This window comes from Eulemur rufifrons, chromosome 7 (assembly GCF_041146395.1).
Source record: "Eulemur rufifrons isolate Redbay chromosome 7, OSU_ERuf_1, whole genome shotgun sequence".
Lineage (NCBI taxonomy): Eukaryota > Metazoa > Chordata > Mammalia > Primates > Lemuridae > Eulemur > Eulemur rufifrons.
In genome coordinates, this window is record NC_090989.1 from 190,470,773 (window position 1) to 190,498,133 (window position 27,361).

At 37.8% G+C, this 27,361-nt stretch overlaps 1 protein-coding gene, 1 non-coding gene and 1 pseudogene across 2 annotated transcripts in view; 1 reads left to right on the forward strand and 2 right to left on the reverse strand.

The window, feature by feature from the left end:
* Window positions 1–27,361, reverse strand: part of UIMC1 (ubiquitin interaction motif containing 1) — a 109,236-nt gene that overhangs the window by 75,040 nt on the left and 6,835 nt on the right. The window contains exon 3 of the mRNA XM_069476161.1: window positions 12,632–12,716. Within this exon, the coding sequence (XP_069332262.1) occupies window positions 12,632–12,716 (85 nt within the window). The remainder of the gene's footprint in view (window positions 1–12,631; window positions 12,717–27,361) is intronic.
* On the forward strand, window positions 17,956–23,834 carry LOC138387837 (cytochrome c oxidase assembly factor 8-like; annotated as a pseudogene).
* On the reverse strand, window positions 21,789–21,996 carry LOC138388688 (small nucleolar RNA U3). The gene has a single exon (XR_011234193.1). It is a non-coding gene; the product is annotated as a small nucleolar RNA U3 (small nucleolar RNA).

Consider the following 27,361-nt stretch of genomic DNA (forward strand, 5'->3'; position numbering starts at 1 on the left):
ACCATGCCCGGCTAATTTTTTCTATATATATTTTTAGCTGTCCATATAATTTCTTTCTATTTTTAGTAGAGATGGGGTCTCGCTCTTGCTCAGGCTGGTCTCGAACTCCTGAGCTCAAACGATCCGCCCACCTCGGCCTCCCAGAGTGCTAGGATTACAGGCGTGAGCCACCGCGCCCGGCCAGGAATTCTTAAAACTAAAAACCTAACAGCAGAATTGAAAGCTCACTGTATGGGTTGAAAGATAAAGTTGAGGATATATATCCAAAAATGGGGAAAAGATTAAAAACAGAAAATAGAGAAGTATTTTTTTGAAAATTAGAGGACCAGTCCCAGCAGGTCCAACATACAAATAATAGAAGTTCCAGAAAAAGAAAATGATAGAAAATTTTAAAAAGGCTGGGCATGGTGATACATGCCTAGCCCCAGCTACTCAGGAGATTGAGGCAGGAGAATCACTTGGAAACAAGACATTGGAGAATTACTCTCAGAATTCTGAAGAAACCCCTGGAAATCCAATGGAGAATTTTTATTCAACCAAATTACTTATCAACTGTGAAGATAAAGACATTTTCATCCACATTAGAACTCAAAAACTTATTTCTCCCTTACCCTTTCTCAAGCTATTAAAGGATGTACTCCACCAAAATATTATAAGACAGTAAACCTATAAAGTAAGACATGGGATTAGAGAAACAGGAAAGGAAAGGGAATCTCCGAGAGGGCAGTGAAAGAAAGCCCAGGAAGCAACAAACAGAACCCATGGTCCACCAATAAACCTTCACAATGTTGTAAGCTGGGAATCATAAAATGAGAAGTTCATGGCTGCTTAAGGCTCAGAACAGTCACTTTCAGTTTCCAAACATAAAGAATAAGCAATTCAGCCTGCAACAGTATGACGAGTCAAAAATGATGACTACTGTTGTCACTAAAATGCCCATATAATAGTACCATCTTTTTAACTTGAGGACAAAATGCCTGGATAAAGCTGGCCCAGATTTTACTTGTACGTACCATGTTTTAACCGTGTACAAATCCTTCAAAACCTGCTGCTTATACAAATTAAAGACACTTACCCCCACAGCAGGATTCTGATTTATTCTATTAGTAAAAGCTGCAGGTAGGTGAGCTTAAAAAACAGAAAATACACAGCAGCCATCTCCCCCAACATTAATGACAAGTTCTTGGCCCACACTCTCCAGCACTGTCTGATATCTACACACTATATGGTGGACCTTATGTTTCCCAGGACTCACTCATGGTCTTTTCCCTAGACTTTCTTTAAGTATTTCCCCTAAAAACTCTCAAGAAAGATAAAACCTGACGATAAGCCACTGGCTGCTCAGTTTCATTTTCCCTAGGAATCTTCACCTGACAATGGCAATATTTAGGTTTTATGAACTAAAATAAAATATTAAGCCCCTAGCTGACTGAATGGACCCCCTGTGGCGAAGGGGACCCCAGAAACATCCTACAGCTAAGCTGCTGGCCATCAGAAGGTAGTTCATGCCCCTCTCCCTTCTTGGAGATGTCCTTTGTAACTCATTAATAGGCCTAAGGCTATACAAGACAAAGCCTAAACCACACCTGCAGGTATATGTCCAGTGACTTGTGTCTGATTAACAGACTTCCTTAACTTAAAATAGTCTAAGCCATTAGACAAAGCTTCATTTCTTTAACCAATTACAAATCAAAGAATCTTTAAACCCACTTTGTAATTTGCCATGTCCCTGCTTTGAGATGTCTTGCTTTTTCCGGCCAAATCTACGTACGCCTTCCATGTATTGATTTATGACTTTACCTATAATTCCTGTCTCCCTGAAATGTATAAAACCAAACTGTAACCCAATCACTGTGAGACCACTTGCTCAAGGCTTCTTGGGCCTGGCTCTCCAGGCCATGGTCACACATACTCTGCTCAGACTAAACCTCTTTAAATTATTTTACAGAGTTTGGGTTCTTTTCTGTTCACAGTTTGCACCTGTTCTTCTTCTTTTTTTTTTTTTTTTGAAACAGGTTCTCGCTCTGTCGCCCAGGCTACAGTGCAGTGGTGTCATCATAGCTCCCTGCAACCTAAAACTCCTGGGCTCAAGCGATTCTCCTGCCTTGGCCTCCTGAGTAGCTGGGACTACATACAGACACGCGCTGCCACCACCACACCCAGCTTATTTTTCTATGTTTTATAGAGATAGGGTCTAACTCTTGCTCAGACTGATCTCGAACTCCTGGCCTCAAACAATCTGCCTCAGCCTCCCAAAGTACTAGGATTAGAGGTGTTAGCCACCACACCCAGTCATTCCACTCCATTTTTACATTAACCACATTTCACATTCATTTTTATGAAAATATGTTATAAAATATTTGAATGAGGAAAAGATAATACATTTGATTCTTGTTATTCATGACAGTTATAAAGTCCCTGCAAACACTGAATTAACAGCGACTTCTCCAGCCCCTCTCTCGGGACCATGAAGCTCGCCTGGGTGAGCTCAAATAAAGCCTCGTTGCTTATCCCTTTCAAAAAAAAAAAACACAAAACAAAACACTGAATTAGCAAATAATGAACCACTGCCCTTAGGGCAAATATAGGCCTTTTTTGCTACATCATTTTCATCAACCATTCAATACATAACCTTGTTTCATGTGTGTTTAATACACCCCTTCCTTAATATATATTATTGATCTACTAACACTGAACTCATGGATAACTCACGCCTAAACAAAGCTTCTCTAACACACATATTTTTTCCACAAAGCACATCACAGCTTCTTATACTTAGGAATACTAGGAAAAACTTCAGCACTGTGCATGGGGGCCATTTTAAACAGTGAAATCACCAAAAAAAGCACCAAAATGCAACAACAAAAACAAAAAAAGGTGGCAGTAAATAAACTACAAAAAGGTATGAGAGTTGAAACAAGAAGGCACAGTATCACCCTGTTCGACCTCAGCTGGGAATGTGCACATTGGGCAACTCAAATTTTTTGCTTCTCTGAGCATGTTCCCTTCTAATAACCACAAAGCACTGTATTGATTTTAGGGTTAAAAACAAATTTTAGCAAATAGGCAAAATTTGCAAACATAGAATCCACAAATAATAAGAGTCAACTGTATATATAGTATAAGCCCGATCCTTATGAAATTATTTCTCTCTTTATATAGAACTTTCTACCATATCAAGGTACAGATGTCTTTAATGTTGACCATCTAATGTTTATTAAGCTATTTCTGAGTTATAAATTCTACATGATTTTCTTTTTGGCTTTCTTTGTACTACTTTTATTATTGAATTTTAAAAATTATAGCTATATCATTTTTATTAAGAAGTCCTTATTATACTTTTCTGTAATATTATTCACTTCACAACTTTAAAAAAGTTCAATAGCTCCTCCTTTTCCATGTAAGAAAACACCTTGACATGCTAAGATCCAAAGATATATCATCAGTCACAAAAGTAAACCATGTCATAATGAAACATAACCACTGATTCTGAAAAATATTATTTCATTATATTAAGCCCCTAAAAAAGACATTAATTAATCTTTATTGTCAGAAAATTGCTATTAGTAATTGTTCAATTAGAATTATTTTTACAGGCCAGGCACAGTGGCTCATGCCTGTAATCCTAGCACTCTGGGAGGCTGATACAGGACAATCTCTTGAGCTCATGAGTTTGAGACCAGCCTGAGCAAGAGTGAGACCCCATCTCTACTAAAAATAGAAAAAATTAGCCGGGCAGCACCTGTGGTCCCAGCTACTTGGGAGGCTGAAGCAGGAGGACTGCTTGAGCCCAGGAGTCTGAGGTTGCTGTGAGCTAGGCTAAAGCCATGACACTCTAGCCTGGGCAACAGAGCAAGACTCTGTCTGAAAAAAAAAAAAAAATTATTTTTACACAAATGTATTTAAATCTGAGTTTCTCAACCTCAGCACTATTGACATTTTATGTCAGACAATTTTTGTTTTAGAGAACTGTTCTTTGCTTTGTAGGATAGAATTATCCCTGGTTTCTTTCCACCAGCTGCCAATAATACCCCATCCCTCAAGTTGTGATAACCAAAAATGTCTCTCAACATTGCCACAAATGCCCATGGCACGGCTGGGGGAGCAAAATAGTGTGGCACTGAGAACCACTGTTTTAATAAACGCCTTAAATTCAGAAGGATAAAAAAATTTATTTTAATTCTTGAATAAAACATCTCAGATACAGGAGCCAATGAATAAATCATACCCTGGATTGGGAAGCAGCACTGGCTATAATTGAATATTAATGACAGGACATCAAATTCAGACTAGCAACTAAAATGTTCAAGTATCAGCCTACCAAGATCATTAATTTCAGTCAGGCTTTAACTGCAATAAATAGAACAGAATCCATGGTTCAGCAATAAGTGACTTTTATAAATGTACAAATTAGGAATCATAAAAGAGAGATTTTGCTGCATATTAAGATTCAGAAAAACTACTTCTGGCTTCCACCTAGGATACAGGAAACTAAAAAAAACATTGTTCTCACCCTTACAACGACAGGAACAAAAACTGATAAATTCACAACTTTTCTTGAATCCATCAGAGAGTTAAGATTGCAAGGCAATACACTAATGGTAAACTAACTCAAAATCTAAGGAAAGACAGAAGTCTTCAAGGAGAGACAGGACACGAGCACTTGCTTAGCTGAAGTAAACACATCAGGCCTCATACAAGCCAGTAAGAAAAAAATTAAGCTAAAATTTTTAACAAATTGCTACAGGCCAAGCCTGGGCTAGTGAGAGTATAAAACACCTAGGAGCCATAGACACAAGGAGAACTTGTACCCACAGGCTTTTCTCCCCAAATTTTACCACATACTCATGAGAAATATTGGCAGCAGGACAGGAAACCTCAGAAAGCCTCCCTCATGGTGCAGACCAGTGAGAGAAAATAGCACTCAATGGAAGAAATGCCTGAAAGCTCACAAAAATTCTTATCTCCCATAGAGAACAAAAGCCTTAAGATGTTGGATGAAGGGCAGTAAAAACTGTTTTCCTAAGGCCATAGGTAAAGCCCTACTGCAGCTGGGGAAAATAATTCTCTAACTCTGGAAGTGGGACAGGAAAATGGCCTGAGCCTAAGTTATTAGAAACACCCTACCAATGGGGAAGAGGAAAAAAAATCACTGTGAGTCCCCAAACCCTAGACGCAGGAATACAGTGCATGTCTCAAACCAAGGTTGAACCAAAACAAAAAACTTCTCTTCCTCCTCCCACCCCCAAAACCAGACTAGCAAGTATCAAAGAAAAAGTAACAGCAACCTATTGCTGGGAGATTAGTAAAACCACCTACTGAGATCCTCCTCCTCCCCCCAACCCCTGCCCCAGAAAAAGCATGGGTCCAAAGGGAAGACCTAAAGCTGAGGGGAATAGATGCTGAGAAAAACTCTCTGGAAAACCAAAGGAATTTGAAGCCTGTGAAGCAATGAAAAAAACAAAATCCAAACACAACTTAACTGCTAACAAGATTGCCTCAAACCCCTACCCCCAAAAATACACATGCACATATACATACATACACATTAAAGGCCTAACAAAGGAAAAGGTATATCTATTTCCAGGCATAAATACTATTTTACCCCAATCTCTACTGTTCTACTCAAAATGTCCAGCTTGAACCAAAAATTATAAAATATACATTAAAAGAAAGAAAAAAACAACACAGTGTCAAGAGACAAAGCAATCAGTAGAATCAGACTCAAATTTTGGGCAATCAGGCAAAAAATTTAAAGCAACTATGATTAATGTTAAAAGCTCTGGTGAAAAAGATGAATTACAAGCATGAATAAGTGAAAAACTTCAACAAAAAGATGAAAATATAAAATAAAATGGAAATGCTAGAAATGAAAAACACTTTAAGAGAGATGAAGAATGACTACAATGAACTCAGAAGTAGACTCAACACAGAATACAGTATTGAAGAGCTATGAGGCAATAGCAAATAGTCTAAAATATGTATAATTGGAACCCAGATGAAAAGAGAATAGGGCAAAGCAAATATTTAAAAATAAAATGACTGAGAATTTTCCAAAGTTAATAAAAGACCCCAAATCACAGATCCAAAAAGAGTATCAAGAAAAATATACTCTATGCCCCCCATGCCAAAAATTCACACCAAAACACATCATATTCAAATTGATAACAACAACAACAACAACAACAACAACAACAAAAGATGTGGTGGCTCATGCCTGAAATCCTAGCACTCTGAGAGGCCAAGGCAGGAGGGTCAGTTGAGTTCGAGAGTTCAAAACCAGCCTAAACAAGAGCTAGACTCTGTCTCTACTAAAAATAAAAAAAATTAGCCAGACATTGTAGCGCGCACCTGCAGTCCAGCTACTTTGGAGGCAGAGGCAACAGCATTGCTTGAGCCCAGGAGTTTGAGGTTGCAGTGAGCTATGATGATGCCACTGCACTCTAGCCTCTGTAACAGAGCCAGACTCTGTCTCCAAAAAAAAAAAAAAAAAAAAAAAATTAAAAAAAAAACAAAACCCGCAAAAATACAAAAACTACTGAAGGCAGCCAGAGGAAAAATGCAATGGTACACATAAAATACTATAAACAACTGTATGCCAATGAGCTAGAAAACTTAGCTGAAACGGAAAAATTTCTAGAAAGACTCAAACTACCAAAATTGACTTAAGAAGAAATAGAAACTCTGATGAGAACTATAACAAAAAGAGATCAAATTAATAATGAAAAAACTACACATAAAGAAAGGACCAAGAGCAGATGGATTCACTAATGAATTCTGCCAAGTGGTTAAAGAAAAATAAATACAAATTCTTCCAAAACATTAACAGAAGAGGAGAGCACACTGTCCAACTCATTCTATAAGACCAGTAAAAGCCTGACACCAAATCCAAAAAAAGATATCACAAGAAAAACTGCAGAGCAATATCTCTTTTGAAAACAGATGCAAAAATCTGCAACATAATATTAGTAAGCCAAATCTAGCAACATATAAAAAGTATTATACAAAATGACAAAAGGGGATTTATACCAGGAATGCAAAGTTAATTTAACATATGAAAATCAATTACTCTACCAGGCTAAGGCCAGAGGATTGCTTGAGGTCAGGAGTTCAAGAGCAGCCTGAGCAAAAGCAAGACCCCGTGTCTCTACCAAAAAAATAGAAAAAATTAGTTGGACGTGGTAGTGCGCACCTGTAGTCCCAGCTACTGTCGAGGCTGAAGCAGGAGGATTGCTTGAGCCCAGGAGTTCGAGGTTGCAGTGAGCTACAGATAGAAGTTTTTTGTTTTTTTTTTTTGAGACAGAGTCTCACTCTGTTGCCCAGGCTAGAGTGAGTGCCGTGGCGTCAGCCTAGCTCACAGCAACCTCAAACTCCTGAGCTCAAGCGATCCTCCTGTCTCAGCCTCCCAAGTAGCTGGGACTACAGGCATGCACCACCATGCCTGGCTAATTTTTTCTATATATATTTTTAGTTGTCCATATAATTTCTTTCTATTTTTTAGTAGAGATGGGGTCTCGCTCTTGCTCAGGCTGGTCTCGAACTCCTGAGCTCAAACGATCCGCCCACCTCGGCCTCCCAGAGTGCTAGGATTACAGGCGTGAGCCACCGCGCCCGGCCCAGATAGAAGTTTTTAAAAGTTTTTTTAAAAAACTTCTTTTAATGAGCAAAGGCACTGAACAGACATTTCAGCAAAGAAGATATACAAATGGTCAATAAGCACATGAATGGGGGTTCAACATCATCAGCCATTAGAGAAAAAATGCAAATCAAAACCACCATAAGATACCATCTTATATCCACTTGGATAGCTATAATTTTTAAAAATGGAAAGAAGGGTTGGTAGGGATGTGGAGAAATGGGAACCCTCATACACTGCTGGTAGGAATGTGAAATGGTACAGCCACTTTAGAAAATAGTCTGACAGCTGCTCAAATGATTAAATATAGTTACCATATAGCCCTGGAATTTCACTCCTAGGTATATACCCTATGGAAAAGAAAATGCATGTCCAAACAAAAATTTGTACATGAATGTTCACAGCAACATTAGTCATAATAACCATAAAGTAGTAACAACATAAAAGTCCATCAAATGCTTAATGGATAAACAAAATGTGGCATATTGATATAATGGAATATTATTTGGCAATAAAGGAATGAAGTACTGATGCATGCTAAACTATGGATTAACCTGAAAACATTACACTAAATAAAAGCGCCAGACACAAAAGACCACATATTAAAATGGGCACCGTGGCTTATGCCTGTAATCTCAGCAACTCAAGAGGCTGAGGCAAGAGCCATCACTTGAGACCAGGATTTTCAGACCAGCCTGGGCAACATAGAGAGACCCCCATCTCCTTAAAAAAGAGAGAGAGAGAGAGAAAAATTAGCTGGGTGCGTTGGCTCGTTTCTGCAGTCCCAGCTACTCAGGAAGCTGAGGCAGGAAGATCACTTTAGCCTAGGAGTCTGAGGCTGCTGTGAGCTATAATCATATCACTGCACTCCAGCCTACATGACAGAGCGACACCCTGTTTCTTTAAAACACACACACACACACACACACACACACACACACGATTCCATTTATATGGAATGACCAGAAATAGGAAAATCTATATTGAGGGGGTAAAAAAATTAATAGAAAGTAGATTAGTAAGAAGTTGCCTAGGGTTACGCATTATGAGGGGTATGGGTAACTAATACAGATATGAGGTGCCAGGCATGGTGACTCACTCCTGCAATCCTAGCACTCTGGAAGGCTGAGGCAGGAGGACTGCTTGAGGCCAGGAGTTCCAGACTAGCCTGAGCAGGACACTCCGCCCCTACAAAAAAGAGAAAGATTAGCAGGGCATGCACCTGTAGTCCCAGCTTCTTAGGAGGCAAAAGCAGGAGGATCGCTTGAGCCCAGACGTTTGAGGTTGCAGTGAGCTATGATGACACCACTACACTCTAGCCTGAACAACAGAGCAAGACTGTCTAAAAAAAAAAAAAAAAAAAATGCCGAGCGCGGTGGCTCACGCCTGTAATTCTAGCACTCTGGGAGGCCAAGGAGAGTGGATCGTTTGAGCTCAGGAGTTTGAGACCAGCCTGAGCGAGACCCCGTCTCTACTAAAAATAGAAAGAAATTATATGGACAACTAAAAATATATATAGAAAAAATTAGCTGGGCATGGTGGCGCATGCCTGTAGTCCCAAATACTCAGGAGGCTGAGGCAGGAGAATTGCTTGAGCCTAGGAGTTTGAGGTTGCTGTGAGCTAGGCTGATGCCACAGCACTCTAGCCTGGGCAAGAGAGTGAGACTTTGTGTTGAGCCTAAGAAATACTGATTTATAGAAATGCCCCCTGTATTTTTAGAGACAGATATGATTTCAGAAGTCAAGCAAGGCTTTGCCTTAAAGGAAAATGTAAACATGTTAGTTCGCATATCAAAAGCTGCCTCGCCTCAGGAGGGTGTCTCAATGGTCAGTAGCAGCTCCTTTCCAAGGCAACACTGCAATCTGGGCCTATGGCTCTCATCTGTTTTGAAAGACAAAGCAGGTCTTGCCTAGAGCCACGGGATGCCGGAGCAGATCAACAAAGACAGGCCCCAGAGATGAGAGCTGATCAAATAGATAACACTAAGAGCTGATCAAACAGATATGCTGCTAAGCCAGGCCCAGACGGAAACCATGTGGTTAAAGTAAATAACATAAGGCACAGCTCATGTTAACTTCTAAAATCTCTGTTCCAATACACAATAACCAGAGCCATGATGTCTCTGTTTTTGCTAAAGCAGTAGCCTTATCATAAAACTTAGAAGTTTGTCCTAAGAAGATTTTATAACTCATTGTTCACCTAGATAGAGTTAAAGGATCTGCAGTAGCCTTTTAGAAGACTTTGACCCTAAACCAAACTACCCATTATTATGTAAATCCCGTTACCCTTGACAACTGAGAACCTGTATCTGCCCTATTTGGGTTGCATCTCCGCGGGAAGGGATGTAATCATCCGGACACCCTCCTTTGTCTATCTTCATAAATCTTTACTTTATAAACTATATCTTTGGCTCTGCGTATTATTTTTATTTCTGTTTCCTACTATTTTTTCATCCTTTGTGACAACCCCTGCCTGAGGGACCCGTAACCCTTTGTGGGGAGCGTAGCTAACTCCCCACAACTTTGTCTCAAAAAAAAAAAAAAAAAAAAAAAAGATATGTGGTTCGTTTCCGGGGTGATAAAAACGTTCTAGAATTAGACTTGTTGATGGTTGCACAATACTGTTAATGTATTAAAAGCCACTGTACACTTTAAATAGGTGAATTGGGTGGTATGTGAATTATATCTCCATGCATTATGCATAAAAATAGAGAAATGCTTTCTCAAACAAAAATAGAGAATTCATTGCCAAAAGGTCTATATTACAAAAAGCGTTCTAAGAAGTTCTTCTGGCAGAAAGAATTTAATACTGAACAGAAACTCTGGTCTACATACACAAAGAAATAAAAAAATCCTTGAAATGGCTCAAATAAAAAAATACAAAATTCTTAATTTTTTATTTTCATTGTTCTAAAAGATAATCAAATATCTAAAGCAAAAATAGTATCAATGTATTATGCATTTATAATATATATAAAAGGAAAATGGATGACAAAAAAATACAAAGGAGGGTAAAAGGGAATTGGGTACATACTCTTACATAGTCTTTACACTACACGTGAAGCTATATAACATTATCTGAAAGTGAATGTGACTAAATATGTATACTGTAAACCCTGGGGCAATCACTAAACATTTTTAAAAAGATACATATGTAGAGGCCAGGCGCGGTGGCTCACGCCTGTAATCCTAGCACTCTGGGAGGCCGAGGCGGGTGGATCGCTCAAGGTCAGGAGTTCGAGACCAGCCTGAGCAATGAGCGAGACCTCGTCTCTACTAAAAATAGAAAGAAATTATCTGGCCAACTAAAATATATATAGAAAAAAAAAAAAAAAAATTAGCCGGGCATGGTGGCGCATGCCTGTAGTCCCAGCTACTCGGGAGGCTGAGGCAGTAGGATTGCTTAAGCCCAGGCGTTTGAGGTTGCTGTGAGCTAGGCTGACGCAACGGCACTCACTCTAGCCTGGGCAACAAAGCGACACTCTGTCTCAAAAAAAAAAAAAAAAAAAAAGATACATATGTGAAATATTTATGAATGTGAAAAATAAAATGGAATCATAAATTAATACTCAACAAATATAAAAATGGACAGAAAAGAAACAAAAAACTGAAATAAACAGCATCCAAAATGGTAAATTTTAATCCAAACACATCAATAATTACATTAAATGTAAATGATCTAAACATACCAATTAAAAGTCAGATCATCACACTGGCTAAAAAAAACATGATCCAACTAAATAAAAAAGTAAAACCCACTTTAACTATAAAGATCCAGAATAAGGCTGGGCATGGTGGCTCACACCTGTAATCCTAACACTCTGGGAGGCCAAGGTGGGAGGATAGCTTGAGGTCAGGAGTTCAACACCAGGCTCAGCAAAGAGCAAGACCCCGTTTCTACTATAAATAGAAAGAAATTAGCCGGACAACTAAATATAGAAAAAATTAGCCAGGTGTGGTGGCACATGCCTCCCAGCTACTCGGGAGGCTGAGGGAGGAGAATCACTTGAATTTGAGGTTGCTGTGAGCTAGGCTGACCCCGTAGCACTCTAGCTCATGGAACAGAGCGAGGCTCTGTCTCAAAAAAAAAAAAAAGATCCCGAATAACCAAGTAGACAACTATCAACAGCCTATCAATGGTCACAAAAACTTAACCATTGATTGATAAAGGACTACTGCATTTCAGAAAGTAACTACTACCTATAATTCTCAAGACTGACAGTAATTTGAATACATTAAATAGATCTGATCATAGACACAGCTATCTCTGGATATAATGCAATAATTTAGCAACAAAGAGCCAAATTATGGTTCATTTTACAAGTCTGAGAAATTTATCCTAAATCACAATTCAATAACATGTGCCCAACTACCTCAGTCAGTTCAGCATGAGACTCTTAAATCACCACAATTCAAATTAACAGTGAAAATAAGCCTTATTTATCTTGAATCAATTATTGTAATAATCTCAACTAGTTATACTAAAAAGTTAACTGAAATACATGAACATTTCATCTCACATTAAAATGTGAAAATATAATAATGATTAAGTATCTTCAAAATGGAGTAACAAAAACAGAAGAGAATGCAAAACCTCCAACAAAGGAATCTAACGGCAAAAATATTAATAGGTACCATTATTGAGCCTTGGCTACTAAGTGACTTTCTAAGTAAGTGTTATTAACTGCATTTTACTGATGAGGACACACAATCAAGCTAAAAGCAGTCACTTGCCTAAGATACATACAGGAAGGGGTAAAGTATGGATTCAAACCCAAGTGTGTCTAACTCCGAAGGTCACATTTTTATTAATTTCAACACTTTACTTTTTGTATAAGCTATAAGTAGCTCTAAAAGCAACTCCTAAAACTTTTAATGAAATCCAGCATAAACAGGAAACACATACATCCTTATTCAGAGAACTCTCTTCTCCTAATGAAAAAAACATTGACTGTTAGAATTTCCAAACCATTCTCAACAAAAATGAAAACATACGTGCAATTTTTCTTTTAGCCAAACACTTTGCTCTATTCGACTGTTTTGTCTTCGTTTTCTGCAATCCATTCTCCTCCTTTGGTTCCTGTTGCAAAACAAGAAATATGATCAGGGTGGCTGCCATTAGTAGCAATTTCTTTATCTCTTCTACCTTCTCTGTAGCTAATAGAGGCCTCTGAAGAATCAGTGATTGTTATAAATGCGTACATAAAACATCAGAAGATCTCTTTCAGTACTAAAAAGAAAACACGTAAGATCTGGAACCAATAAAAACCATAAAAATAAAAATGTATACTATATTGACATCATTATCTGTCACATACACAGGCATGTAAAAACCAGCCTATCTCCAAAATACCAGTAAGCATCACCCAAGATCAGAGATGCTTGATTCAAGGTTTGAAAACCATTAATAGGCTGGACGTGATGGCTCACGCCTGTAATCCTAGCACTCTGGGAGGCTGAGGTGGGAAGATCACCTGAGCTCAGGAGTTTGACATCAGCCTGAGCAAGAGCAAGACCCCATCTCTACTAAAAACAGAAAAATTAGGGGCACCTGTAGTCCCAGCTACTTGGAAGGAGGCAGGAGGATTGCTTGAGCCCAGGAGTTTGAGGTTATAGTGAGAGTTAAACTGCACTCTACCGGGGGCTACAGAGTAAGACTCTGTCTCAAAACAAACAAACAAAAAGACTACATAAAACGTGTCAAACATGCAAGAACTCAGGAAGTACTATACTCACAAGCCCTTCTTGACAAATCTAATAAACAATGAGCATCATTCAGCCAAAAAATGATTACAGAAACTTTGGCAAGGCTGGGCGCAGTGGCTCACACCTGTAATCCTAGTACTCTGGGAGTCCAAGAAGGGAGGATTGCTTGAGCTCAGGAGTTCGAGATCAGCCTGAGCAAGAGTGAGACCTCGTCTCTACTAAAAATAGAAGGAAATTAGCCAAACAACTAAAAATAGAAAAAAAAATTAGCCGGGCATGGTGGCATGTGCCTGTAGTCCCAGCTACCTGGGAGGCTGAGGCAGTAGGATCGCTTGAGCCCAGGAGTTTGAGGTTACTGTGAGCCAGGCTGATGCCACAGCACTCTAGCCCAGGCAAGAGAGTGAGACTCTGTCTCAAAAAAGAAAAAAAAAAAAAAAAAAAACTTTGGCAAAAGAACTGAACATGAATTTTTTATTCATTTAATTTTAGATCTACCACAAAAACAAAAGTAAAAATGAAATACGAGAAAAATATGTAAATGCTATATATTCTAATAATGTAGAAATGATTTATAAAATAGCAAGAGTCAAACATGCACTGTCTACAAGAAACCCAATTTAAATATTAAGACATTGACAGGTTAAAAGTTAAAAATATCAACAAATGTTGGGAAACTGGATATCCACACACAAAATAAGAAAGCCGGACCACTACCTTACCTTAGTACAAAAACTAACTCAAAATGAATCAAAGACTATAAGAAATAAAATTTTAAAACTCTTATAAGAAAACATGGGGAAAAAGTTTAATGTTGGATTTAGCAATGATTTCTTAGCTATGACACTAAAAGCACAAGCAATAACAAAAAGAGTAGATAAACTAGACTACATCAAAATTAAAATTTTCTGTACATCAAATGACACTATCAACAGAGTGAAAAGATGTCACATAGAACAGGAGAAAATGTTTGCAAATCATGTATCTTACAATGGACTGATATCCAGAACATACAAAGAATTCCTACAATTCAACACAAAAAAAGGAAACAACTAAAAAACAGGCAAAAGACTTAAATAGACATTTCTCCAAAGAAGATATACAAATGGTCATTAAAAACATGAAAAGAAGCTCAGCATCATCAGTCATTACGGAAATGAAAATCAAAACCAAAAATGAGATATCATTTGTCACACATTAGGCTGGCTACTACTTAAAAACCAAACAAAACAGAAAATAAGTATTGGGGCTGGGCGAGGTGGCTCACGCCTGTAATGCTAGCACTCTGGGAGGCCGAGGCGGGCGGATTGTTTGAGCTCAGGAGTTCGAGACCAGCCTGAGCAAGAGCGAGACCCCATCTCTAGAAAGAATAGAATAGAAAGAAATTATATGGACAGCTAAAAATATATATATATATATATATAGAAAATAAGTATTAGGAGGATGCAGAGTAATTGGAACCCCTGTGTTGCTGGTAGGAATGTAAAGTGATACAGCCGCTATGGAAAACATTACAGCAATTCCACAAAAAACTAAAAAGAGAATTCCACTTCTGGGTATGTACTCAAAAGAATTGAAAGAAAGAACTTGAACAAATATTTGTACAACTCTGTTCTCAACCACTTTGTTCACAATATCCATAGGATGGAAACAACCCAAATGTCCCATCAATGGATGAATGGATCAACAAAATGTGGTGTATATATACAATGGAATATTATTCAGCTTTAAAAAGGAATGATACCCTGACACATGATACAACATGGATGAACCTTGAAGATATTATATGCTAAATTAAATAAGCCAGTCACAAAAAGATAAATACTGTGTGACTCCACTTCTATGAGGTAACCTAGAATAGTCAAATTTATACAGACACAAAGTGGAATGGTAGTTTCCAGGGGATGGAGAGAATGAGAAATGGGAAGTTATTACAGGCTGAGTATCCCCTATCTGAAATGCTCAGGATCTGAAGTGTTTTGAATTTTGGATTTTGGAATATTTGCATCATATTTACTGGTTGAGCACACCAAACATGAAAATCCAAAATGCTCCAATGTGCATTTCCTTTGGGCATCACATCAGTGCTCAAAAAGTTCTGGATTTTGGAGCATTTTGAATTTGTGCTATCAAATACAATAGCCACTAGCTACATAGAGATACTGAGCACTTGAAATGCAGCTCATGTGACATCCAAAAACATGAAAAGAATATCAGTCAACTGTGTGATAATTTCAAGTGGCCTAATACAAGCATCCCCAACCTATGGTGAGTTGTATAATTATTTCATTATATTTTATAATGTAATAATAGTAGAAATAAAGTGCACAATAGGCCAGGTGCGGTGGCTCACGCCTGTAATTCTAGCACTCTGGGAGGCCGAGGCGAGCGGATCGCTCGAGGTCAAGAATCCAAGACCAGCCTGAGCAAGACAGAGACCCCATCTCTACTAAAAATACAAAGAAATTATATGGACAACTAAAAATATATATAGAAAAAATTAGCCGGGCATGGTGGCGCGTGCCTGTAGCCAGCTACTCGGGAGGCTGAGGCAGTAGGATTGTGTAAGCCCAGGAGTTTGAGGTTGCTGTGAGCTAGGCTGACGCCACGGCACTCACTCTAGTGCGGGCAACAGAGCGAGACTCTGTCTCAAAAAAAAAAAAGTGCACAATAAATGAAAAGTGCTTGAATCATCTTGAAACTATACTCCCTCACCAATCCATGGAAAAATTATTTTCCATGAAAATGGTCCCTGGTGCCAAAAAGGCTGGGGACCGCTGGCCTGATATATAGTAATTACAGTTTCTAAAGGAGGAGAGAGACAGAAAAAAGATTTGAAGAGATAATGGCTGAGAACATTCCAAACTTGATAAAAACCATAAACCCACAGATCCAAAACTTCTATAAACCACAAGCACAAGAAACATCATAAATTTTAAAAGTACAGCATATAACCAAATTATTAAGTAATTTGTGATAAAAGAAAAAAATCTTAAAATCAGCGAGAGGAAAAAAGTCGTTATTTACAGAGGGAAAAACTATGAATGAAATCAGACTTCTTGTTGGAAACAATAAAAGACAACAATGAAGCAAAATCTTTTAAACTATGGGGAAAAAAAGAAGTTGTTGATCTAACATCCTATGCTCAATATAATCTTCCAAAATGAAAGCTACTAAATGTAATATGGTATCTTGGATTGGATCCTGGAACAAGAAAAGGTCATTAGTGGAAAACTGGTAAAATCCAAATGAAATCTAGTTTAGCTAATAATAATGTTGCAAGGTTAATGTCTTAGTTCCTACAAGTGTACCATGGTTATTTAAGATGCTAACATCAGGAGATAGAAGAGAATGGTATAAAAAAATCTCTGTAAGGTAGTGAGTTATCTCAATTGATTGTTCACAATGAATTACAGATTAAACTCCTTGTTCTACTCCTTTCTCCCTTCTCACTACTGCACTTGTATAAAAAAAAGAATATATTTATATACATAAAAGAAATCTCTACACTAGCTTTGCAAACTTTTTATGAATCTAAATGATTCTAAACTAAAAATTTTATTTTAAAAAATGTGAAATGAAGACTTTACAGATATACTAAAGTTGAAAGGATTCATCACCAGGAGTCCCACTCACAAGAAATGTTAAAGTCCTTTGGGAAGCACGAACATTACTACAGACTAGATTGTGTCCCCACAAAATGCATATGCTGATGCCTTAACCTCCCAATTCAATGTATTTGGAGTTGGGGGCCTATGAGAGGTAATTAGGATTGGATGAGGTCATGAGGGTGGGACCCTCACGATAGGGATTAGTGCCCCTGTGAGAGATACCAGAAATCTTACACACACGCTCTCCTCACTTTCCTTTCCCTCAGCGCAATGAGGCAAGGCCATGCAAGCACAGAGCAAGAAGGCAGCACTCTGAAAGGAAAGAACCCTCATCAGACACCAACCCTGCCAACACTTTGGATCTGGGATTTCCAGTCTCCAGAGCAGTGAAGAAATACATTTTCACTGTTCAAGCCACCTGGTCCATGATATTTTGTTATGGCAGCCCAAGCAGACTAAAATAAACATAATACTAGATGGAAATCTGGAGTTACACAAAAGAACAAAGAGAACCAAAAATGGTTAAGTGCATGGATAAATATATAAAATTTTTCTTTTCATCTTCAAAAGATAACTGGATATCTGAACAAAATGATAGTAATGTGTTCAGAATACATGTACAAATAAAAATGACATAAAGGTCAGGAGGGAAGAAACAAAAGTATACTATTATAAGGTGCTTTTATATACATGGAGTTACGATATCACTTGAAGGTAGACTTTGAAAGGCTAACTATGCATATTAAAAATTCTAAATCAACCATTAAAATAACAAAACAAAGAGTTATAGCTAGCAAGTCAAAGGGAGATAAAACGGAATGACAAAAAAACACCACAGGCAAGACTGGCCATAGTGGCTCACGCCTATAATCCTAGCACTTTGGCAGGCCAAGGCAGGAGGATCGCTTGAAGCCAGGAGTTGCAGACCAGCTTGAGCAATATAGTGAGACCCGCATCTCTACAAAAAATAGAAAAATTAGGGTTGCCAATAGCATTCATGCAAACATGGTCAATGTTCCTAAAACCCACCAGACTTTATGTAAGAAGTATGGCAAGCACCAACCGTACAAAGTGACACAGTACAAGGGCAGGATTCCCTGTATGCCCAGGGAAAGCAGCATTTATGACAGGAAGCACAGTGGCTATGGTAGACTAAGCCGATTTTCCAGAAAAAGGCTAAACCTACAAAGAAGATTGTGCTGAGACTTGAGTGTCGACCCCAACTACAGATCTAAGAGAATGCTGGCTATTAACAAATGCAAGCATTTTGAACTGGGAGGAGATAAGAAAAGAAAGGGCCAAGTGATCCAGTTCTAAGCAACTTTTGTTTTATTATGAAGACAATAAAATCTTGAGGTTATGTTAAAAAAAAAAAAGAAAAATTAGCTGAGCGTAGTGGTATGCACCTGTAATCCCAGCTACTTGGGGAGGCTGAGGCAGGAGGATCACTTAAGCCCAAGAGTTTGAGGTTGCTGTGAGCTAGGCTGATGCCACAGCACTCTAGCCCAGGCAACAGAGCAAGATTCTGTCAAAACAAACAAACAAACAAACAAACAAACCACAAACCACCACACCAACCATAGACAATGGTTCTTATTTGAATTGTGTCTTTTCTAACAGGTTTCAATAAAGTTAGGCCAACTTATTTAAAAAAAAAAAAAAGCTACAGTAATCAAAGCAGCAGGATAGTAACATAAGGTAGACAAAAAGGTCTGTGGAAGAGTCCAGAAGTAAACCCTCATATATAGTATATGCATGACTGATTTTTAACAAAGTTGTCAAGGCAATGCAGCGAAGGAAAGATAGTCTTTCTAAAATACAGTGCTGAAATAATTAGATACAATGTACAAAAAAATGAACATGGATCCATACCTTATATCATACATAAAAATTAACTCAAAATGGATCATACACCTAAATAACAACTAACATGATCAAATTTCTTAAAGGAAAACTAAAAGAAAATCTTACGTGAAGACTGAACTTGAGTTATGCAAAGACTTCCTAGATATACCACCAAAAGCACAATACATAAAAGAACAAATTGATAGAGCCAGGCACAGTGGCACATGCCTATAGTCCCAGCTAGTAGTGAAGCTGAGGTAGGAGGATATCACCTGAGCCCAGGAGCTCTAAGTCAGCCTGAGCAAAACAGCAGGACCCTGCTTCTCAAAAAATGAAAATTAAAAAATTACATAAATAAAGAACAAATTGATAATATAGACTTCACTAAAGTAATTACTCCTGCTCTTTAAAATACATTGTTAAGAGAATGAAAAGACAAGCCATAAACTTGGAGGAAATATATCTTTTTTTTTTTTTTTTTGAGAGAGTCTCGCTGTGTTGCCCAGGCTAGAGTGAGCGCCATGGCGTCAGCCTAGCTCACAGCACCCTCAAACTCCTGGGCTTAAGCGATCCTACTGCCTCAGCCTCCCGAGTAACTGGGACTACAGGCATGCACCACCATGCCCAGCTAAATTTTTCTATATATATTTTTAGTTGGCCAGATAATTTCTTTCTATTTTTAGTAGAGACGGGGTCTCACTCTTGCTCAGGCTGGTCTCAAACTCCTGACCTCAAGCGATCCACCCGCCTCGGCCTCCCAGAGTGTTAGGATTACAGGCGTGAGCCACCGCGCCGGGCCAGGAAATACATCTAATAAAAAACTTGTAGCTAGAACATACAAAGAAATTCTCAATAATAAGAAAACAATTCAAAATGGGCAAAAGTGGGGGATGGACACGCTTGAAGCTCTGACTCAGGCAGGGCAAAGGTAATATATGTAACCTAAACATTTGTACCCTTGTAATATGCTGAAATAAAAAAAATTAAAATTAAAAAATTAAATAAAAAAGGATAAATGAATAAACTGATGCATTCATAGTTCAAAGATCAGAGATGGTCTGCCAAGATTAAAGATATTAATAATAAAGAAAAAAATGGGCAAAAGATCTGGGAATGAATGCTTATCAAAAAAAGATATATGGATGACAAATAATCACATGAAAAGATGCTCAACAGTATTATTCATCAGGCAAACACTCCTGAAACAAATGGCAAGCTAGGAAGTCTCAACAGGAAAACAGAAGTTATTTTTAAAAACCCAATTGGAAATTTTATAACTGAAAAATACAATAACCAAAATAAAACATTCACTGGATGGGCTCAATAGCAGAACTGAAATGACAAAGCAAAGAAATCAGAGAACTTGAAGATACAAATAAACCAATCTGAACAACAGCAAAAAAAACACTGAAAAATATAACAAACGGAGCCTTCAAGACCTAAAGGACAATACCAAAAAGCCTAAAATTCATATCATTGGGACCCCTGAAGGAGAGGAAAAAGAATATGGTACAGAAAAAATACCTGAAGAAATAATGGCTGAAAACTTCCCAAATCTGGCAAAAGCAATGAACTTAAAGAAATCTACATTCCGACATATCATAATCAAAATACTAAAAACCAAAGATGAAGAAAAAAATCTTTAAGGTAAACAGAGAAAAACACATTACATATGGAAGATAGATCAAGTGATTCTGAATTTCTTATATGAAACTATTAAGGCTAGAAAAGAGTAGAACAACATTCTTAGAAGTGCTGAATGAAAAGAACTATCAACCCAAATTTCTATATCCAGTAAAAATATCCTTCAGGTGTAAAGGTGAAATAAGACACTCAACAGAAGGAAAGTAAGAGAATTTATTACCAACAGACTTGCTCTAAAAGAAATGCTAAAGGAAGTTCTTCAGGCTAAAAGAAAACCAAAAGTTGGTTCTTTACAAAGATCAGTAAAATCTCTTGTCAGAAACCTCTAGCCAAACTGACAACAAAAAAGAAAAATACCAGGAATGAAAGAGAGTGATCACTATAGACTCTCAAATATCAGAAGCATAATAAAAGAACACTACAAAAATTCTATGCACATAAATTTGACAACTGAGAAGAGGGCAAATTCTTTGAAAGACAAACTACCAAAGCTTACTCAGGGAGAAACAGATAACCAGAATAGTCCCTGTAACTATTAAAGAAACTGAATTAGTTTAAATCCTCCAAAACTATTAATTACACATTTAACTTTAATGCTATCTCTAGAATACCAACAAGGACTTCGTAGGAAAAGTCTTCATAAATAAATACACCTGAACTGTTTCTAGTCTCAATAGATACCAAATATACAAACATTATTATATATTTAGTGACAATATCTACTAAAATAAGTCAAGACACAGTCTGAGCCTCTAAGGCAAAGGATTTTTGTACTCTTTAGAGTATAAGAAAGTCTTGGAATAGTTTGGATGCAGTGAAACCTCTGGATTGGATTATTTCTATGGTTGGAGAGACCAACAGATACAACAATTAAAGTTGGGGCTGCTCAAAAATTAAACAGAATAATTTGTTTAACCATTTGAGCCAAGTAAAAAAAATATTGAAAAACAATGATTAAATGGTCAATTAAAATAAAAAACTATTCTAGTTTAACGGTTATAGTACCAAAGGAAAATATGACTGATGCCCTTAACCAAGAAAAGATCCACTAGAATATATATGCTCCATAAGAGTAAAAAGTTTCCATATTGTTCATCACTGCATCCTCAACCCCTAGAATAGTATCTGGCACATAGTAGGAGCTCAATGATGTTGAATGTTGAGTAAATGCTAAATTAATGAACCTAGAAAAAATAAAAAATTTTAAGTATTACCAGTTAGAAGGCTTATAAACAAATATGTAACTGAATATTAAAATCTGCAGTGTTATTATATGCAAAAGAATATGAGAATTCATTGATTAAAAATCAATAATTTTTAATTTATTATTTTTCAATGTTAAAACAAAAACCACTCAGACTGTGTCCTCTCCCTCTCACTCTCCCAGAGGAAGAGAACGACCAACAATGGAAATGACAGTTGCAGCAAAACAACACCAAGAGCCAGCGTCAAGCTCAGAAGAGAAAATTGTACCACCTCCTCGTGGTTTCTGGTGGTCCAAACGTTCAGAGAAACTGCTTTAGTAACAAACTACAGAAATGATCCCTGGCCGGACACAGTGGCTCATGCCTGTAATCCTAGCACTCTGGGAGGCCAAGGCAGGAGGACTGCTTGAGCTCAGGAGTTTGAGACCAGCCTGAGGAAGAACCGACACCCCATCTCTACTAAAAGTAGAAAAATTAGCCAGGCGTCTTGCTCGTGCCGTGTGCCTGTAGTCCCAGCTACTTGGGAGGCTGAGGCAGGAGGATAGCTTGAGCTCAGGAGCTGGAGGTTGCAGTGAGGTATGATGATACGACTGCACTCTACCTGGGACAATGGAGTGAGACTGTCTCAAAAAAAAAAAAAAAGAAAAAGAAATGATCCCTAAAAGTACAGTCTTACCTATTTTCAATATAAGAAATATTAAAGTGAAAAGCTAAGGAAATAAATGCTTCTAGTTATATAAGTGACTTTAATTTTAAGAGCAAATAGTGATATCTAAACTATCTTTCATAAAGGGATGAGCAGGTGCTGAAAGCAAAACAAACACTGTGAGATTCAAGAAACCAGTCTCTAAAAAATGGAGGAAAATTGGCAGACAGGAACGTATCTTCCTATTTCCAGAAAAGTAAAGACTTTTACTCAACTGAAATACTTCAAAATGACAACTGAGAATCTTGAAAAGGGGAAACTGAAGATTGAAAAAGACAAAAAGGAATAAATCCAATTCATCAACTAGTCCATGGACTGTTTTGGTACTGACAGAATACAACTGGTTACTGACCCTTGTGGGCATTTTCTTTCAGGTAATTACACATATGCTCCAACTATTTTGTGATACAGCACGTTTTTTGTAGTCTCATATAAATGTACTGTATTTCTTAAAAGTCTACCAGCTTTAGAGATGAATGGTTTGAGATAGAGTGAATTTCTATTTTTTACTATTATAATGTGCTGTACTAAGAAGTACTTTGGGGGCGTGTAGGGTCATGGCTGCCTTGTGGCAGGGGAGGAAGACCCTTCTCCCGCCTTTCTGCCACACCTTCACTGGCCATGCTGTCAGCTTGCCCCAGAGCAAGGTGCCGAATGCAGGGGTGTGGTGACAAACCGGTTCTCAAGATTCTGCTCTCCAAGAAAATCTTGCTATGATTGGATAGGACCCCCAGATAAATATTCAAATGTTTGACCTATTCACTTTTATCTCCCTGAAAATGAATCACCATTGGAACAAAAGCTTAGAGAAGACAGACAAGAAACACAAGAATGGAATCAGTAGTTCTGGGCAAATCAGAATTTGACATTTAGTAAAGAAGAAGAAGAATTTATTCACTCAAGACTAAAAGCTGAAGGCCTGGGACTGAGAACTAAGTCAGGTCAGAGAGCAACATTGAATGCTGCAGAAATGCCTGGCTTTTACAAGAAATTTATTTATTTATTTTTTTTTTTTGAGACAGAGTGTCACTTTGTTGCCCTGGCTAGAGTGAGTGCCGTGGCATCAGCCTCGCTCACAGCAACCTCAAACTCCTGGGCTTCAGCGATCCTACTGCCTCAGCCTCCCGAGTAGCTGGGACTACAGGCATGCGCTACCATGCCCGGCTAATTTTTATATTTTTAGTTGGCCAGATAATTTCTTTCTATTTTTAGTAGAGACGGGGTCTCGCTCTTGCTCAGGCTGGTCTCAAACTCCTGACCTCGAGCGATCCACCCGCCTCGGCCTCCCAGAGTGCTAGGATTATAGGCGTGAGCCATCGCGCCCGGCCTACAAGAAATTTTTAAGTAAAAATTTTCAGAAGCACATGTATTGTAACAAAGAGTGGTACAACTGGAACTTTGCCATCACCTTCTTCATGGGAAAAGTGGCCCTGGAGAGGATCTAGAACAAGCTAAGACCAAAACAAAAGAAGTCTAGCAATTAGGTGTGTGCCCAGGGTCCAGGTTTCCAGAGAAGTGGTCAGAGAAGCTCATTTTATAAAGGCTCTAAAAAACCATCAGTGATCCCAAGAAGTCCCCTCAGCCTGCGTTTCAGGGCAGGTAGACCAGGCAGGCCAGGAGAACGCGGGTCGTGGTTCCCTCCTGACTATGGATTCCACACTGGTCGCTTGTGACGGATGTGATGTTAAATAAAGTGGAAGCACTGTATGCACCCCCGCCCAGAAAAAATAAAAGTAGTACTTTGCATCTAGAAACACTATATAAATTTTAAAAGATTAGCTGGGAATTAATATCCAACTACATTTTTGTCATAAAGAAGCTTTTTCAAATAAGAGTAGTAACAGTTATATATTACATAATATTGTGCCAGGCACTTCATATACATTGCCTCATTTAATTTCTCTCAAAAATCCTATGAGATGAATATCACTGACCCCATTTCATAAATGAGAAAGTGAATACCAAGTAGTGTACAGTCAGGAATAAAATCAGCTCTGTCCAGCTATAAACTCTGTGGGTCCCTTTCTTTTCCTTTGGATCTTCTGTTGTTACTTTATTTTATTTTGTTTGCTGTAACACGGAAGAGAATGTAAGAAGAGAAAACTACTAATGGGGTTCTTATCCACATAGTCAGTTAGCTTCACTTCTTGCCAGGCTCAGACTATATCCTGAACATTTACAATGATGTTAGCTATCATTTATTGCAGTACCACTCTAGGAAATTTTACCTATATTATTCCTAATCCACACAACAGTCCTACAAAGTATGTAATACCAGTTTTATAGATGAGAATAAAAAGTTCAAAAAATTTAAGTACAGAAAGGTCACACAATTTAGTAAACAACAATTCCAACACAATGGCCAGGTTTATAAAAGCTCATCTTTGATCTCTTAAGGATCTGGTGAGAGTAAGAGAATGGGAGAATGAATCAACTCAAGCAACATTACTCAGCAGAAACAAGTTATGATAAATGAAGCCCTAAAGATGTCAGGTTTATGCCACTACCTTTGTATTTAAAAGAATAAAACAGACATTTCCTGGCTTCTTTTGCACCAGAAAAGTAGGACATTTCCTTAAAGAAATATTCAAATAAAACAGTATCAACAAGTAAAACTTAATGCAGATTTTTTATTATATTTTTTTCTAGAGACAGTGTCTTGGCTATGTTGCCAAAGCTAGGCTCAAACTCCTGGGTTCAAGCAATCCTCCCACCTCAGCCTCAGGCTTACTTTTCTATTTTTCGTAGAGATGGGATCTTGCTCTTACTCAGACTGGAACTCCTGACCTCAAGTAATCCTCCAAAAGTGCTAGGATTACAGGCACGAGCCACCACACCTGGCTGACTAAGACTAGGTCATTTTGTCATCTATTGTGCTTCCATAGAACCTTTGCTTCTGGTGATATTAGTTGTTACACTGTTTTGTAACTGCCACCGTATTTTTCTGCCTTCTTCACTGGACCATGATTTCCTAGATGGCAGAATTCTGTATCTTGAACACATATGCCTGGCCTGTATTAGGAGACACTCTCAAAATATATCTGCATTAGCCAGGCATGGTGGTGTGCACCTGTAGTCCTAGCTACTCGGGACGCTGAGGCAGAAGGACCACTTGAGCCCAAGAGAGTACAGTTGCAGTGAGCTATGATGACGCCTCTGGATCTAGCCTAGACGACAGAGCAAGACTCTGTCTCAAAAAAAAAAAAAAAAAAATCTGCAATGATCCCCAAAAGAACTGACATCTAAGCTGTATGCTGAAGACCAAATTAGAAAGCATTGTAGGCAGTGTAAAGAGCAGAAGAAATATAAAATAATTCATTTGCTTTTCAATTCACAGGGCCAAAATAAATGGGTTCCTTAAGATGATTCTACCAACTGCTTCCTTCCATTCTAAAACAGAAATTCTTTCTAAAATGCTCAAAAACACCAAGACACTAAAAGAATGCAGAATATATATAAAAAATTAGTTGCCAGCCCAGATAATTTTATAGGCAATTTCTAGAACACCTTAAAAAACAAGTAATTCGTACACTATTTAAACTAGGGTAAGACACAGAAAAAGATAGTAAGTTTCTCTTCTCTTTCATAGCATAACCCTGACACTGGAATCTGATGAAGGCAATATTAAAAAAAAAACTTTATAAAACCAATGCTACCACTAGGAATACAGAACTCCTAAATGGTATATTGCAAAAATAAATTCAGCATTATGCTAATATAATACATCATGACCAAGTATGACTTATTCGAGAAATGCAAACATGTTCCAACATTAAAATATATTAATGTAATATACAATACTAACTGATGAAAGGAGAAAAACTATATATACCGTCATCTTCCTAAATAATGAAAGGGCATTGATTAAACATTATTCTTAAAAATACTAGTAAATAAGCAATTAAAGGATATCTCCTTAACATAAGAATAGAAATATGAAAGAGCAAAACATCAGAACAATTCCAATTAAATTGAAGACCAAGGCAAAGATGTGCTCTATCGCTAATATCAATCAATATTATTCTGGAAGCTAGAGCCAATGCAATGAAACAAGAAAAAAAGAGGTATAAATACTAGAAAGGAAGAAAGAAAATGATCATTAGCAGAGATAAATGTCTACCTAAAATACCCAGGATAATCAACTAAATAACTATGAGAAAAATGTAATAGATTAATGAAAAAAAAAAGAAAATCCATAAACAGACCCATTTATAAACAAAATTTTAATTGACAATAAAGGTAAAATTTCAAAGCTCTGCAGAATGGATAGATCATCAGAAAATGTTGATTGACAATTCTAACTGTTGATACGCAGGTTTTCAAAATATAGGTACACCATTTAAGGATACAAATAAATATGGTAAAACCATAAGGAAAAGCAAGCGAAGATAAAACAAATACAATGGTTACCTTTAGGTAAGTGGAAAGAAATGCAATTGAGGGGAGACACACTGAGATGAGGGATCCTCAAGGTAAATACAAGTGTTCACATTGTTATTTAAAACTATGCATCTACATTTTATGCACACTCCTGTACGACATATCTGACATATCACATATGTGCTGCTGTAGAAAGATCTCAAAGAAATATTGTAATGGTTAATTTTAGATATCAGCTTGACTAGATTAAGGAATACCTAGAGAACTAGTAAAGCTTTATTTTTTGGTGTGTCTGTGAGGGTGTTTTCAGAGAATGGCATGTGAGTCTGAGTGACTAAATGAGGAAGATTCACTCTCAATGTGGATGGGCACCATCCAATTGGCTGGGGGGCCCAGGTAGAAAAAAAAAAAAAAACAGAGAAAAGGTGAAACTGGTCTCTTTCCCTCTCCTGGAGCTGGAATATATTCCTCTTCTACTCTTTGACATCAGAACTCCAGACTCTTTGGCCTTTTGACTCCAAGACTTACACCAGCATCCCCACGCCCACACCCCTTGCTCTCAGGCCTTCAGACTTGTACTGAGCCATGTTTCTGGCATCCCAGGGTCTCCAGCATTCAAGGCCACCTGTCA